The sequence below is a fragment of the Musca domestica genome, unplaced genomic scaffold (assembly GCF_030504385.1).
Source record: "Musca domestica strain aabys unplaced genomic scaffold, Musca_domestica.polishedcontigs.V.1.1 2, whole genome shotgun sequence".
NCBI lineage: Eukaryota > Metazoa > Arthropoda > Insecta > Diptera > Muscidae > Musca > Musca domestica.
This window is the reverse complement of record NW_026712249.1, coordinates 18,981,765-18,997,714: the sequence shown is the minus strand read 5'-3', so window position 1 is coordinate 18,997,714 and position 15,950 is coordinate 18,981,765. Positions and strand designations below refer to the sequence as shown.

The 15,950-nt window shown below is 34.7% G+C and overlaps 1 protein-coding gene across 1 annotated transcript in view; it reads left to right on the top strand.

Moving 5' to 3' along the window:
- Positions 1-15,950, top strand: part of LOC101890974 (5-hydroxytryptamine receptor 1-like) — a 162,441-nt gene that overhangs the window by 136,452 nt on the left and 10,039 nt on the right. The window contains exon 4 of the mRNA XM_059121908.1: positions 5,415-6,098. Within this exon, the coding sequence (XP_058977891.1) occupies positions 5,415-6,098 (684 nt within the window). The remainder of the gene's footprint in view (positions 1-5,414; positions 6,099-15,950) is intronic.

Below are 15,950 nucleotides of genomic sequence, written 5' to 3'. Positions count from 1 at the left end.
TTGAAGTGCTGAATATGACCGACTTCATGATTTTTCTTTAGAAGATTTTAAAATGTGACAATGAAAAAAGTGTCGATTTGCATTAATAAATGTTATGAGGATGTTTTTTTTTTTTTTTTTTTTTTTTTTTTTTTTTCAAAACAACGATGTTTGTCCTCCCGTCCCTTCGTACGCCCATCTGTCTGTTTGGCAGGACTGAACAATAACTCACGGATGGAGTATTAGCTTATGTCCAAACTCTACATGAAGCAGAAGATGGAGCTCGTAATGAACGATGTATGTCTCTCCCTTTTGGTACCTAAGACAAAAGTAGTTGGACACATTTTGACAACTCTCACGAATGATCTTTAGCAGAAAGAAAGAAAAAAAAAATAAACAAAACAAAACAAAACGATCGTGAGAATCGGGCGATAATTGCAATCTGTATAAAATAACCCTATGTTGTAAGATGAAAAAATATTACAAAATATACACTTCAATATTTTAAATCAAATTAAAAATCGGGCCATAATTGCGACCTGTAGAGTTATTACAAATTAACATGGACAGACGGACGGACGGACATACAAAGCTAGATCGACTCAGCTCGGCGAGAGAGAAAGATCCATATTCCTATTGTGGGAAATCAATATTTCGAGGTGTTACATAATTTTTGACCAATCAGACTTATAATACCCCCAACACATAGTGTTGCAGGGTATAAGTATGCTAATGAGAAATGTGGACAATTTTTCTGTAATATTTTGTGATATTTTTTCTTTGTCAGATTTTTTTATCGCATGAGATTTTTTAATTTTACATTTTGTAATATATTTTTTTCGCTCACAACACTATGTGTTTCGTTTATTATATTAAGATCCCAATTATAGTCCGAACGAAATTTTGCATGGGGATAGGGTTAGGGTCAGAATAAAAGGCTATTTTTGTGGAAGATGTTCGCAAAATATTAAGGGATTCAAATGAATCAGAAACCTTAAAATTGTCTAGGTTTTGCAGTCGCCATACATTTCTGAACTAAGATCCTATAGATGTGAATTTTTATGAGGTTAGTGTTTAGCTGAAGCATAGCATATTAGATGGTCATTGCACAATGTTTAACTTTTGCTGGACTATGTGACATAATTTCAAGATTGAAATTAAAATAAAAAGGAATATATGGGAAACATATCTTGAATGTGAAATTTCTGATCTTTCCAAAAGACCAAATTAGATTTTAACGTTGTAGAGACATCTGCCTCGTCAAATGCGAATGCTTTTCTAGAGATCGTATGTTTTTGGAAATATTTATATCAGATGTACGACGATTATTCGAAAAGAGAAGCAGAGGAATTTTCATTATAGTCAAAAGTGCTTCATAACTGCAGAAACTTTACGCACGAATATAGCCTTCGCTTGTTTGTTAGCACTCGAAATTAAATTATTTTTTTCAGTTTGACAAACATTGTTAGTCAAAACTTCATACATCGTACTAAATTTTCAGACTTTTAAGATTTTATATATTATTCAGGTTTTTCCTTTTTCTGAAAGAATAATCGGAAGATATTTGACTTTTTTGAAGTTTACTGAGGTGTATAATAAAATCATTGCACAATGGACTCACATCCATTTTTTTTTTTTTTTGCTTTAAAACTATTTCAACATCTTATCATGATTAAAATTGACAACCATAGCTACCAATCCTAAAAATCGACATTAACCTCAAAATCTAATATAAAATTCCAGGTCTACGACTCATGTCCAAAATCTCCTCCTTATCGCCACACAAGACACCAACAGTTATCACGGTACATATTTTCAGAGTTCTATATCCACCCGAAAATCCGAAGGCACATTTTTTGGCTTTGGCACTTTTCGTACGAGCTGAAAAAGCTCTATCCCTTCCTAAAGCTCTTTCCCTACCTATTTATACCTGTATAGTCAAGGTAAGAATTTTCCCAAAAAAATTCCAATACCTCAAAATCACATACAAACAGTGACAAAATTTAGTACCATTTAATAAACTATGTTTCCAAAACCAGCTCCCTTTCTCAACTACAAATATCAGCAGTAACAACGACATCAAATTTTGTGGTTCTAGCTCTACCTCTACGCACAATAAAAACTTTAGCTTCATTTGGCACTTTCCGAACAATTATGGTGCATTATCAAAATCACCTCAATATCTTAACCACACACACCGACATTCATATAAAATTTTGGGACCCCAGTTCCCATCCCTTCACCAAACACCAAATTTATTACCACTTAGTACTTTTCGGAAAATTATAGTACAAATTTTCGAAACCACCTCCAAGTCTCAACTAACAGTGAGCCCAATCAGCTCCTTCCATTACCAAATTAGCAGTATTTAGTAGTTTTCGTACAATTATGGGACTCATTTCCAAAACCATCCCTATATCTCAATTCCTGATACTATCAGCAATTCCTGATACTATAATAAACATTTCCGGAACCACCTCCATTTTGAAATATGAGGGTATAAAAACGTTTCCTGTTTTTTTTTGAAAAGTTAAAAGTTATTGAGGCCGCTTAAAATAAAACAGAAAATTAGCGGATTTTTAAATATTATAAACTTTTAGAACAGGTTTTTGGCAAAATTGTCTGGATTTATAGAAACTATAAATGCTGGACTTGTATATTATTTTGAACAATAGCATATTAATTGACTAAGACTGCTAAGATCAAAATCAAATATTTCAATAGCCTCTAGAAGCCGTATTTCTTGGTTCGCTTTTAATCCTGCCAAATTTTTCGTTCTTAAGTTTTTTTTTTTATTCCCTACAACACTATGTGTTGGGGGTATTATAAGATTGAATAGGCCAAAAATTATGTAACACCTAGAAATATTGGTTTCCCACATAGGTAAGTATATATGGATCTTTCTATCTCGCCGAGCTGAGTCGATCTAGCTATGTATTACCGTCCGTCCGTCTGTCCAGGTTAATTTGTAATCACTCTACAGGTCGCAATTACGGAACAATCCTCACGAAATTTAAAAAGGACGTGGGGTTAAGGTCAGAATATCCTATTTGTTTTGAAGATGATCGCAAAATGTTTAAGGAGTGAAATGGACAAAAAAATTGAAAATTTCCTGATTTTGCAGTTGCTCTACAGGACGCAATTATAGATCAATCGACGCGGAGGTTAGCATGGGGCTAGAGTTAAGGGCTGAGCAGAAGTCATACAAATTTGGTGGTCATCGGGTAATATTTAGTGGGTGAAATAGACCATAACATTTGTGTTAAATAAAAGTCAAATTTTCAATTAAACCGCGAATATTTTTAATCCCGGCGAAATCACAATTAGACGAAAATTTCAATTCTGACCGGTACCGATGCTAATAGTAAATATATCGGACATATATAGCGAAATATATACAATATTTATGTACAAAGGAAGGGGATGTTAGCTAGAATGCTTATATCTCAAGAATGGCGGGGCAGATTTTGACAAATTTTTTCCAATTCAGAACGCTCTCTTAGCATAAATGTATAAAATACAAAAAATTCGCATAAAAACATGCCAATAATGATGTTAATATAGATTTTGTAGTATTTTGTGATTTATTTTTTTTTTTATTTATTTATTATATTGAAGTGTATATGTTTTAATATTTTTTCAACTTACAACACAGGTTGGAATTATTATATACAGATTGCAATTGTCGTCCGATCCTATTGAAAATTTTTACGAGGGTAGGGTTAGGCTCAGAAGGGCTAGGTCGATGCTGGGCTGTTTTCAAACATGTCTGCAATATATCTAGGGTTTGAAATGGACCAACAACTTAAAATTTTCCTGATTTTATTCCTGTAGGTCACAAATATAAGCCAAAGGACACGATTTCTCGCATGAAGTTAGAGTTTAAGACAGCGGGTAGAATGGACCACTACTTTTGTGTGAAAAAAATACCAACATTTCCACTCTACCGAAACGCTGAAAATAACTTACAGTCGGTATCCAAAATACAAAAAAGGCGAGCTTCTGGCTTTTTATGCTGATTTCGTTGACGAATATAGCCAAATTTTATAGACAAGCTTATCATATAGATACAGAGGGGCCTCTTGCTTTTGGAGATGATCGCAAAATATTTAGCGGTTCAAATTAACCAAAAACTGAAAATTTCCCTGATCACACAATTGAAGCCAATCGACACGCCTGAGAAAAGAGTAAAGGACAGGGATGAATTTTAGCATTTTGGATGACCATTGAGTTATATTTGGCTGTAAAATGGACCACAACAACTAACAGCACCACGGAGTGCGTAAATATTGGGCAAATATCCCTGGTCAAAATACTAAGGATAATATCTGGGCAGTGCTGTGTGACATAATTTCAAAAGCGAAATCTTCCAAAATGTATTTGGACATACGGGTCTTTTAACATATTGTAGTGTTGTATTGTATCACAAGGTCAATCCCGCACGACTATAGCCTTTGCTTACTTGTTCCAATTTGAATATGGTAATGGCTAATGACAAACAATGCCTATGTAGGTCCACGTCGTACAGGCCTTAATATAACGGCTATATTCAGTATTTTTACGATGTTAACAGCATTTTTGGCGAATGTTATCTTTTTCGAAAATTTCCAAATTCGTGTCCACGAACTTACTGCTTTTTAACTTGTTATTATTTCGGAATTTTAAAAAGAGATTTTAGCAATTATTTTTTTTTTTTTGTTGAAACCATAAATGCTGTATTTGTATATAATTTTGAACAATTGAATGTTACTTCTCTAAGACCTCTAAATCATAATCATCGAATCGTTCATCATCATACAGAATCCATTTTCTTGGAGACCAAATATGGACTTCTGAACATTCTTCGTTTTGATCTTTTTATCATTTTTTTAATTGATATATTGTTGAGATAGCCCGACCCTCCTCCTGCAAAGTTTTCTCCTACCATTTTTAATAAGGGTATAATCTGGCAAACTTATTTTTTTTGATTTTCGGTGAAGAAAATTCGATATGCAACATATATTCTTTAAAGTTTCTTGTGACTTCTCAAACTTTTCTTTCGTTTTGCTCTCAAGCATTTATTGACTTTTATTGAAGTGGCATTAAATGGGTTTTCATGTTATCAGCAAAAAAAAAAAAAAAAGAAAAAATCTTATGGAACAAAAATGTTATTAACAATAACGCCCATGCCCATGAAGAATGGTTGCGGTCCGTTTTTTCATTTTTTAAATGAAATAATCAATATTATTAGACAAGGCCATAGGAAACCCCACAGGAGAGCAAAATGTCAATTTTCTTTTGTGCATGGGTCGCGTTTTGTTTGTCAATATTCGTTTAGAGAAAGTAAAAACTTCATTTGAAACTTTTTGATTTAACAAATTTCTTTTTTTAAGAAGAAAAAGCTGAAAAAAAACTTAATTTTCCTTTTTTCTCCATTTTCTGCTTGTGTTTTGCAGGCTATCGCAAGTGTCGTGAACAATGGCCACAGCATGCGGTCGGCTATGAGCGTTCCTATAACATTTTTCTGGATTTGGTGTTGCTCGTTCTGCCACTGGGAATTTTGTGTATCGCCTACATTTTGATAACACGAACATTATATCTGGGCATTAAGGATGAAAAGGCTCTCATATTCGGCAGTAAAAATAACAATGTGGTAAATGCGGGCGTTACTGGTGTTGTTGTTAGCAATGCCCATACGACTCCGATGGCCGATGGTAAAATCTACACCCAAGTGACAACAATGGCTGCGGAAACAAAGCCCAGTAATGTCTTTAATTTGAACTTTTCGTTGCGTTATCATTCGCGCAAAGCGGGTGGCTCAATTCGTGGTGGCCACTCAAAAAATTCTAATGAATCCACAACAAATAATGACAGGGATATTAAATTATCCCATAACGCTGAGCGTGGCAAATTCGTGGTATCAACATCTGTGGATGGCACAACGTCGGCAATTGGTAATAATGGCAAAAATCGTCCGGAAACTGAAGTCATTTGTAAGAAAATAAAAGAATCCAATAACGAATTAACACAGCAGAGACAACAACAGCAGCATCAGCAGCAGCATCAACATCAAATGAAGGCCTCTTCATCATCATCGATACAACAACAGCAGCATCAGCAACAACAACAACATTGCTATGGTAAGTTTACACTTGTACATACATACATACATAAATAAAAAACTTGTTCTTCTCTTTTTTTCAATGATTGTGAAGGATGTTACAATTGAAAGGAAGAGCAAGAGACCGGAAAAAATTTCCGATTTCCTGCCCACACATGTTTCAGTTTTAATATTTGTTTGAGCAATAGATGAAATCGATTTTTATTTAATTAAATCGTATTCAATAATATGAAAAACACATTTAAGGCCACTCCATGGTCAGCGTGAGTGAAGCTTGAAAAACCATTGGTTAGTGAAGTTTCGAATCAAAATAAAATAAATAAATATAAATAAAATACAAAGCATAACAAGGTTGGGCGCCAATCGAGCATTACATTTATTTGGCAACTTAATTCTTTAAAAGCTTATGAATTTAGCAATTGCAGCTTTTTGTTAGGGTTCTCATATTGAATGTCAAAGGCTTCAGTTCGTCAATGGATCCACAATTGCAACTTCGACTAACAATCTGTTCAATTGATTTTTATACCCCACACCACAAGGTGGTTAGGGTATTATGTCTTCCTGCATTTGTGTGTAACAGCCAAAGGTAAACGAAATAAAACCATATTTCCTTTTGATGATCTGCTTAGAATCACATTCTGAGTCAATTTATGCATGTCCGTCCGTCCATCCGTCTGTCCATGTATTCTTGTAAACAAAGTACAGGTCGCATTTACTGCACGATCCAGATGAAATTTTACACAAATCAATTGTTCGACCCAAGGACGAATAATCGGTCAAAATTTAGATACAGCTCCCCTATATATCTTCGTCCGATTTGTCTTCTATTCAAGACCAAACGTATAATATCAGTCCAAATAGTATAGAATTTTGTAAATACGACCAAACTAGGTCTGAAAATTATATCTCCAATATATATTATTCATCTGATTTGTTATTTTTGTCCTCTGCAGCCGTAATATGCACTCTGTAACAACGATATGTGGGGAGATATATCAAATATAGCTCAGAAATACCATTGCCAAATTTTATCGAAATCGGTTCAGATTTGCATTTTATTGTGCACCAAACGTCTAATATTAGCCCAAATGGTACGGTAAGTAAATTGTCTATTTCCTTAACATTTTTTGAGCCTTTGGAGGTAGTGGGGGAGGAAATGGAAGAATGTTGCCCATCACTGAAAGTTTCATAATAACATTACAGTGTAGAAAATTTGGAGCAAATCGGATACTCCCTTCGAGAGTTATCCCAGACAGAAAGACGGACGGACATCTCTAGATGGACTCTAGATGTCCTGGAACGGATTTGGTCCAAGAGATTTAGGGTCTAAGACGGTTATTTCGATGATATACAGGGAGAGATGAAAAACCGCAACCAATTTCAGATTGCTGTCATTTCTAAACTACTCGTCCGACCGATGTTAAAATTATTCCAGTGACAACTCATTATATTTTTTACCAGCGAACAAAAGCATTTTGATGAGAATTTTCCACAGAAAAAGTTATTCATGATGGAATTCAAGCGTGATAGTGTAATTTCTTTATATTTATCTGTAAAACTACATCTGGCTATCGTTTGAGCACTCCAGCATTTAAATGTGAATAAATCTTTTGTGTCTCGTACCATCGTTCGTTACCGTGATAACCCAACGTCAAGAAAGTGGACGGAAGAAAACAGCAACATCAGTAGAAATGCTTTGAAAAGTAAAGAAGCGACTTGATCGAAACCCGTGTCGCAGTAGCGGAAAAATAAACGGAAAAATGAGCTCGCGGTAAAACCATTCAAATTCCAAAAAGTGCAGGAACTTACACCGTAAGGGGGAGAAAATAGCCTCAAACGAGCTAAAGAGTTGCTTCGCTTGGCCGAAAGTGGTGAACTGCTGAATTTGGTTTTTTCCGATGAGAAAAATTTCTTTCCCAGCAGTTTGTAAACAACTAAAATGATCGTGTTTTCTTGCCAAAGTGGTCTGCTGAAAATGTGCACCTTCAGTTGGCCACCAAAACTCAAGCGTGATGGTGTGGGCCGCCATAACAGCTGATGGCCGCTCTCCGCTCGTATTAATCGACCGTGGCATCAGAATAAATGCCGAATATTGTCGGGAAAATATTCTGGAGGGTGCATTAAAGCCTTGAGCACGCAAACATTTTAGCCGCAGATCTTGGATATTCCAACAGGACTCAGCACCATCGCACTCAGCGTGCGCCACCCATTGGTTACAAAATGAGGTTCCTCGCTTCATTTCCAGCGCACAATGGCCACCAAGATCTCCAATCCATTGGAATATTGTGTCTGGAGTATTTTGGAATGCACTTTGGTTGGCACTAAAAAATATCAAAGTGCCGATCACCTCAAGCAAGCGCTTTGCCGGGAATGCCAAAGTACAGCAGACCAACATTCGGGCAGCGTGTAACGGTTTCATTGGCCATTAAAAGTCATAATTCGTGCCAAAGATGACACATTCGAACCAATCTAAACTTTTTCTCAAATTTGACATTTTTTGCTTTCATTCAATAAAATTAAAAAAAAAAAATAAAATAAAAATTATGGTGTTTGACTTTGTTGTAGTTTTTTATTTCACCCTTTAGAAGGTACGAGGTTAGCTGAATTGGAGCAGTACACGAATGAACAACGCATTCTTATTTGGAAAGCGTTTTACCAAATTTGTGAAAATTGTGCGGGTACAGTTGGCAAATTGCGACCAATTTGGGGCCGCAGTAATGCTCTAAAACGGTCAACTGGATAAATTTGACGAATCTGGATCTGTTAGTGATAAAAATCATCTTCAGGTACAAGACCCATTTCCATGTTGAGGGCTTTGTCAATAGGCGGAATTGTGACACTTGGGGTGAGAAAAATCCTCAAAAGACTTACGAGAAGCAAATACATCCTCAACTTGACTCAATGTGGTGAGGTTTTTGGGCTGGATTTATACCTTTTTATGAAAATGAGGCAGGTCAAGTGCAAAGAGGCAAAAATGTTTGGTATCTTGCCGAGAATTGTTGAAATGAGTATGGAAGGCATGTGGTTTCAACAAGACGACGCCATATGTCATACAGTCAGAAAAAACAATTGAATTGCTGTATTTGTCCTTTACCGGTAATGTTAATTTTCGTTTTGGAGACCAGACATTGCTGCTTAGATCGTGCGATTTAACACCTTCAGATTTATTTATTGGGGTTTTTTTTGAAGTCGAATAAACCTACGACTCAACTCTTAAAAGAGAAAAAGAGATTCCATTAATAGAATACCACGGTCATTGAAATTTCTTTGAAAGATTCATTCTCTCAACTTTACGTTATATAATAACGTTTCGCGACTTTTTTTAAATATCTCTATTTTATATAAAATTGAGTTCAAATTGGGACTCCTTAATAATTCTCTTTTTTTTGAATAAAATATTCTGTCCACCAAGATTTTAAAACGTACCAGATTTCTCTATTTTTTATTTTTAAGTCTTCTTTAAATCGCTTTATTTTATATGATAATAGATATATGATATTTGTGTTCCGTCCCCCTGCAAATAAAACAAAAAATCAACTTTCAAAATGTATACGCATTTCACTTAAATGACATAAACGAAGGGGACACACTGTTACTAAAACAGAAACAATTTGATATTTATGGTCAATAAAAAAAGATGAAAAGCAAAACAAAAAAAAAAAAAAAAGAAAACTCAGCAAGCCAGTCAGCCATACAGTTGGACAGATAAATTGCTAATATAATTGAATTATGGTCAACAATTCCGCAAAAAAAAAAGAAATTGAATAAAAACGGACTTAGCAAACTGAAAGTAAATTCGAATGAGAGATATAAACTGGTTTTTGCCTCTGTGTGTGTGTGTGGTCATAAGTTATTGGCTTGATTTAATATATATGTTGTGAATAACAGAAAAAAATTGTACATTCTCGTATCTGTGGGATATAAGTTTTATTTTGTCAATAATCGGTTTGTGTGTGTAAATAGAGATAATATAGACATAAATAACGGTTGGATGGGAGATTATGCCATAAAGAGAATCATTTTTTTGCAACAAATATGTTGTGTGATTCACTTTGGTTGACTTATGTGGTTTTATGAAGTGTTATGTGGATTAGTGAGTTTCAGATACTAATTAAAAGAACCATTCATTTGTATATTATATTAATATTGAAGAAAGAGTTCGGGGTAAAGCCATTGGAATTCCAAAAAGCGCAAGAACTTACACCGCAACAGAAAGAAAATAGACTCAAAAGAACTAAAGAGTTGCTTCGCTTGGCCGAAAGTGGTGAACTGCCGAATTTGGACATTCCAACAGGACTCAGTACCATCGCACTCAGCACGCGCCACTCAAGAATTGTTACAAAATGAGGTTCCTCGCTTCATTTCCAGCACATAATGGCCAACAATATCTCCGGATACCAATCCGTAGGACTATTGTGTCTGGAGTATATTGGAAAGCAAGGTTGGCACTAAAAAATACCATAGAAAGCGCGTCGCCGAGAATGGCCCAGAATACTTTAGAGTAACATTCAGGCAGCGTGTGGCGGTTTAATTGACCGTCGAATTGGTCACCTTTGGCCATAATTCTTGCCAAAGGTGACCAATTTGAACAAATCTAAACTTATTCTAAAATTTGATGCTATTTGCGGCATTTTTTGCTTTCATTCTATAAAATTTAAAAAAATGTAAAAATTATTGCGTCTGACTTTGTTGCAGTTTTTTTATCTCACCCTATATATACTTTGGTCTAGAATTATTATTATTTCGATCTCAAGCACATTTTAACATTTTCCAAAAATTAGCACATATCTCATATACAGGGAAGGAAGTAGTCTATGTAGTAGAAACTTAGCACGTCGCAATATTTATATTATATTTACTTAGGCCCGAAATAAAAGGGGTATAATGCCTCATTCCTTCAAACCTACTCCATAGAGGGTCAACAATTTGAATAATCATAACAGAAGTCAAAATTTATTTAAATAATCGAACATTGGGTGAGGGTATACAGTTATCGTCAAAACCGACTGATACTTTATAAATTGTTTTATAATATTGAAATATTGGTTTCCCACATAGGAAAGTATATATGGATCTTCCTATATCTTATGGCCCAATCCTCACGAAATTGAAAATGGAGGTGGGTTTATGGTCAGAATAGAACCCTATTGTTTTTGGAGATGATTGCTAAATATTTAGGGGTTGAAATGGACCAAAAACAGATAATTTTCCTGTTTTTACAGTTTCTCTATAGGCCACAATTATGAACCAATCGATGCGGACATTTACATGGAGTTAGAGTTTAGGCCATCGTACAATATTTAGCGGGTAAAATAGACCCTAACTTTTATATAAGAAAATAGGAAAATTTCCACTAAACCGCGAATATTTTTAATCCCAGCCAAATCACAAATATATTAAAAGATCACTTCTGACCATTGCAGTGAGGATAATAGCCAAGAAGTCGGATTTATAGCCAAATAGGTACAATATATATGTAAAAGAATATATCTTATTTATTCTGCATATAAATCAAGAACGGCTGGGCCGATTTTCACAATTCCCATCAAATCGGTATGGTCTCTTGCCAAAAAACGATAAAATCTATGAAAATCGCTGAAAAATATGCCAATAAAGAAGTGAATATCTTTTGTCAATTTTTTTTCAATTGTTGTCGTATTTTTTATCGCATGCGATTTTTTCAATTTGACTTACAATTTTGAATTGAAAAATTTCTAAATTTTTATACATTTTTAGGATAATTTATGCATGTCACAATTATTGTCCGATCATCACGAAATATTGCATGGGGGTAGGGTTAGGGTCAGAATTAAAGCCTTTTGTTCTTAATATGTACATTTATCGATTCAAATGGACGAAAAAATTTAATTTTTTCTAATTTTGTAGTCACTCTATAGGCCACAATTGAAACTAATCGACACGGAAAATCGCATCAGAAGAGAGTTAAGAACAGGGATGAAGTCTAGCATTTGGGATGAGCATTGGATTAAATTTAGCTGTAAAATGGACCACAACTTTTGTTTGAAATTGTTTTGAATACTTCACAACACTACGGAGTGCGTAAATATTGACCAAATTCTCCGGGTCAAAAACCTAAGGGTAACCTCTGGGCAGGGCTCTTTGGTATTATTTCAAAAACGAAATCTTCCAAAATGGATTTGGATATAAAGGGACTTCGAACATTTTGTAGTGTTGTAGGGTATCACATGGTCGACCCCGCACGACTATAGCCTTTGCTTACTTGTTTTTTTTTTTTTTTTAATTTACTCAATTTTCGAATAATACTGACTCTTTAACAGCCAAACACATACATATTTATTTATATATGTTTATATCACATTTGGATGTGGTGCTTCAACCAAAATAATTTAATGGCATATTTCAGTTGTCTCGTTCTCCCAAAAACAGACGTTGCGAATAAATAACCATTTAAATATTTGTCGCACTATAAAACATAAATCATTCTTAAGTACAAAACAAGAGCAGTCGCACTTCTCATTTGCCATGCTTGGGACCAAACTGGCAGAGAGATACTCCAGGCTTGAATGGGTGGGCATGTATTATTTCACAATTAACACAAGATTTATGGTGTTGTTTGCGGCAAATGCTAACAATTCTTCGAATCATTTGCATAATTCTAATTTTCTATGGGATACGGGCTCACGTTCGCACATATTCCTGAGATTTGTCCATCTACAAAAATGCCAGCCAATGTGTACAATGACATCGAGAATAATGGCCATAACTTTTCTGGGTAATAATGTTGGTAAGTTTTCAGGTCATATTTCACACACTCACACACGTGCCCATACACAAATACTACAAATGAAAACTAAATCCAGAGATCATTAGTTAGGAGATGCCAAGGTTTGCTCTACAAATCATGGTTTTTTGCTCTTTCTAGATTTGTTCTTTTGTTCGTTTCTTAAACCAACATACTTATTTATTCAAGGAATGGTTCTAACAAAAAGCAAAGGCTACCATGTCAGTCTGACTTGTATAGAAATATCTTCGATAAATAATCACTCAACAATGATGATGACTTTATGACATTGCGAATAATGTGAGGGGTTTTTTGGGTTTAATTTATCATTTTTAAATCAGAATTCGCCGGAGTGATTTATTGGCTTGAGGGCAGGAAGATATAAACAATGTATGCTTAACATATGAAGATTATATGAAATAGTTTTGAAACATTGAACAAATAATATTACCATATCATTCTAATCATGGTACAATAAAAAGGTAAGGTAGAGCTGCCAGCTGATTGATTTTTTTAAGTGTGACCGACTTCTGCCAATTTTGTGTATATGTTTATTGTTTTGAAAAACAAAAACAAAATATTTTCAGAATCAATGATTGGAAGAAACGAATATTGCAGGGTGCACATTAAAGGTAATAACCATTTTTGGAATGGAATTGAAAGATGGATCAAGTTGGATAATATTTCTCAAAGAAAATCAGGGCTTCTCTTTATTTATATATGATACCCGAATGATGCTCTTTAAATCAATATTCAAAATCAATGAATATCAATATTCATAAAAAAAATAATAATGATAAAATAAATAAATAAAATGGAACAACCTGTTGTATATATTTTTGAATAATTCTGACAGAAATCGGGCATTGCCTGAGGGGTGTATTTCTCTACCTTTACGAAGCTGTTCTACCTCCTTATTGTACCATGACTCTAACCATAAATATGGAAAATTTATTTCATTTTTTTTACCCTGTACCTTTGGCCCTGGTGGGGCCAAAAAGTACCTCATCGAAATAACAGTTTTAGAACCTAGAACTATTGGAGTCGATCTAGCGATGTCCGTCCATCCATCTGAATGTTTGACTAGCTGGTGCGCTCGCTAACTTCCGAAGGTATAAACGATTTAATCCAAACTTGGTATATCGTAATATTTTTATCAAACTTCAATGGTGTTCCGAGATGGGCAATATGGTTAACGTTTTGGTACCTCCCCCACAATTGGTCGACATTTTCAGAAAAATATTTTACTGCACAAAAAGTGAAAGAATACCCCGTTTTGACTCCGACTTTACAAATCCTAATATTTACATCAGCGCCAGGTCAGTTGCGAAATTGAACAATATCGGTCTACTCGATCAAGTACCTCCCCCACAAAGGGTCATAATTTTGAATACTCATGAAGCTGATAAAATGCAAAATGAACAACACAATATCTGTTATAAAGATGATAGATGTCGAACCATTTCTTCTGGTACCTCCCCACAAAAGGTTGAAGTTCTGAATAACCAAAACAATCATAAAATACGAAGTAAGCATCTGGTTCTCTTTAAATAACACACATCACAATATTTTTATTAACCCAAGGTCTGTTGTGAACATGGGATATATCGGTCCACTAGTACTGACACCTCCTTCACAAAGGTTGAAAATTTTGAATATCCATGGAACTCATAAAACGCAAAATTAGCATCCGATTCCATTCAGACTTGGTACATCCCTACATTTCCATTAACACAAGATCTCTTAGTAAGATGACAGAGAACGGACCATTTTTTCTCGTACCTCCCTCACATAGGGTTCAAAATTTTGAAAAACCAAACGCTCAAAGAATGCGAAGTAAGCATACAAATCTCTTGAAATATCACACACCCAAATATTTTTTCAGGATTCCAGCTCAATCCCTTCACCCAATACAAAATTTAGTACAATTGGTACTTTTATCATAATTAGAGTACACATTTCCAAAACCACCTCTATATCTAAATTTCAGATACCAATAGATACCTCAATATCAAATTTGAGGTTTCCAACCTTATCCCTTTGGCCAAACTAAATTTAGTACCATTTAGTACTTTTCGTACAAATATAGGACGCATTTCCAAACAACTGCAAAATCTCAAAAAAAAAAAATATAACATTAGTTATCCAAATATCAGACTTTAATTAATTGATCTCCATCCTTTCACCCAATATCACATTTAGTACTGCTGCACAATTAAATTCCATTGATTCCAAATTTCAGATTTCAAGCACTCAATCTTCACCCAATACCAAATTGTACCAAATATAATACTATTTTGTACTTTTCGTGCACTTGTAGCACACATTTCTAAAACCACCTCTTTACCACACTTAATTATCATAAACAACCAAAAGGGACCCCAATACAATATTATTAAAAATCCGGCTCATCCTTCTACCCTAAATCATAATGTTCCAAATTTAGTTCCGACACTTAGTGCACATTTTCTAAACCACCTTCGTTTTCCTTTATCCGTTCCCATAATCCCAAATGGTTAGAAGTTTAGTACCATTTTCAACTCTTCGTACCCACCATGGTTATATTCCACCTTTAATATATTTGGCCAATTAAATGTATCGATATTTGTCGGTAACTCACGAAAATAGTTACATAATCTCCCTCTAAAACTCATCGAAATACAGGTTGAGATAAAAAAACTGCAACAAAGTCAAACGCCATAATTTTTATAATTTTTTTTTTTAATTTTATTGAATGAAAACAAAAAATGTCGGAAATAATATCAAATTTTAGAATAAGTTTAGATTTTTTATCGAATTGGTCAACTTTGGCTCGAATTATGGCCTTCAAACGGCCAATGAAATCGTCACAAGATGCCCGAATGTTGCTCTGCGGTATTTTGGCCCATCACCGGTGAAGCGCTTGCTTGAGGTGATCGAAACTTTGGTATTTATTAGTGCCAACCTTGCTTTCCAAAATACTTTAGAAACAATAGTCCAACGGATTGGTAACAGGAGATTTTGGTGGTCATTGTGCGCTGGAAATGAAGCGAGGAACTTCATTTTGTAACCATTCTTGGGTGGCACGTGTTGAGTGGGATGGTGCTGGGTCCTGTTGGAATGTCCAAG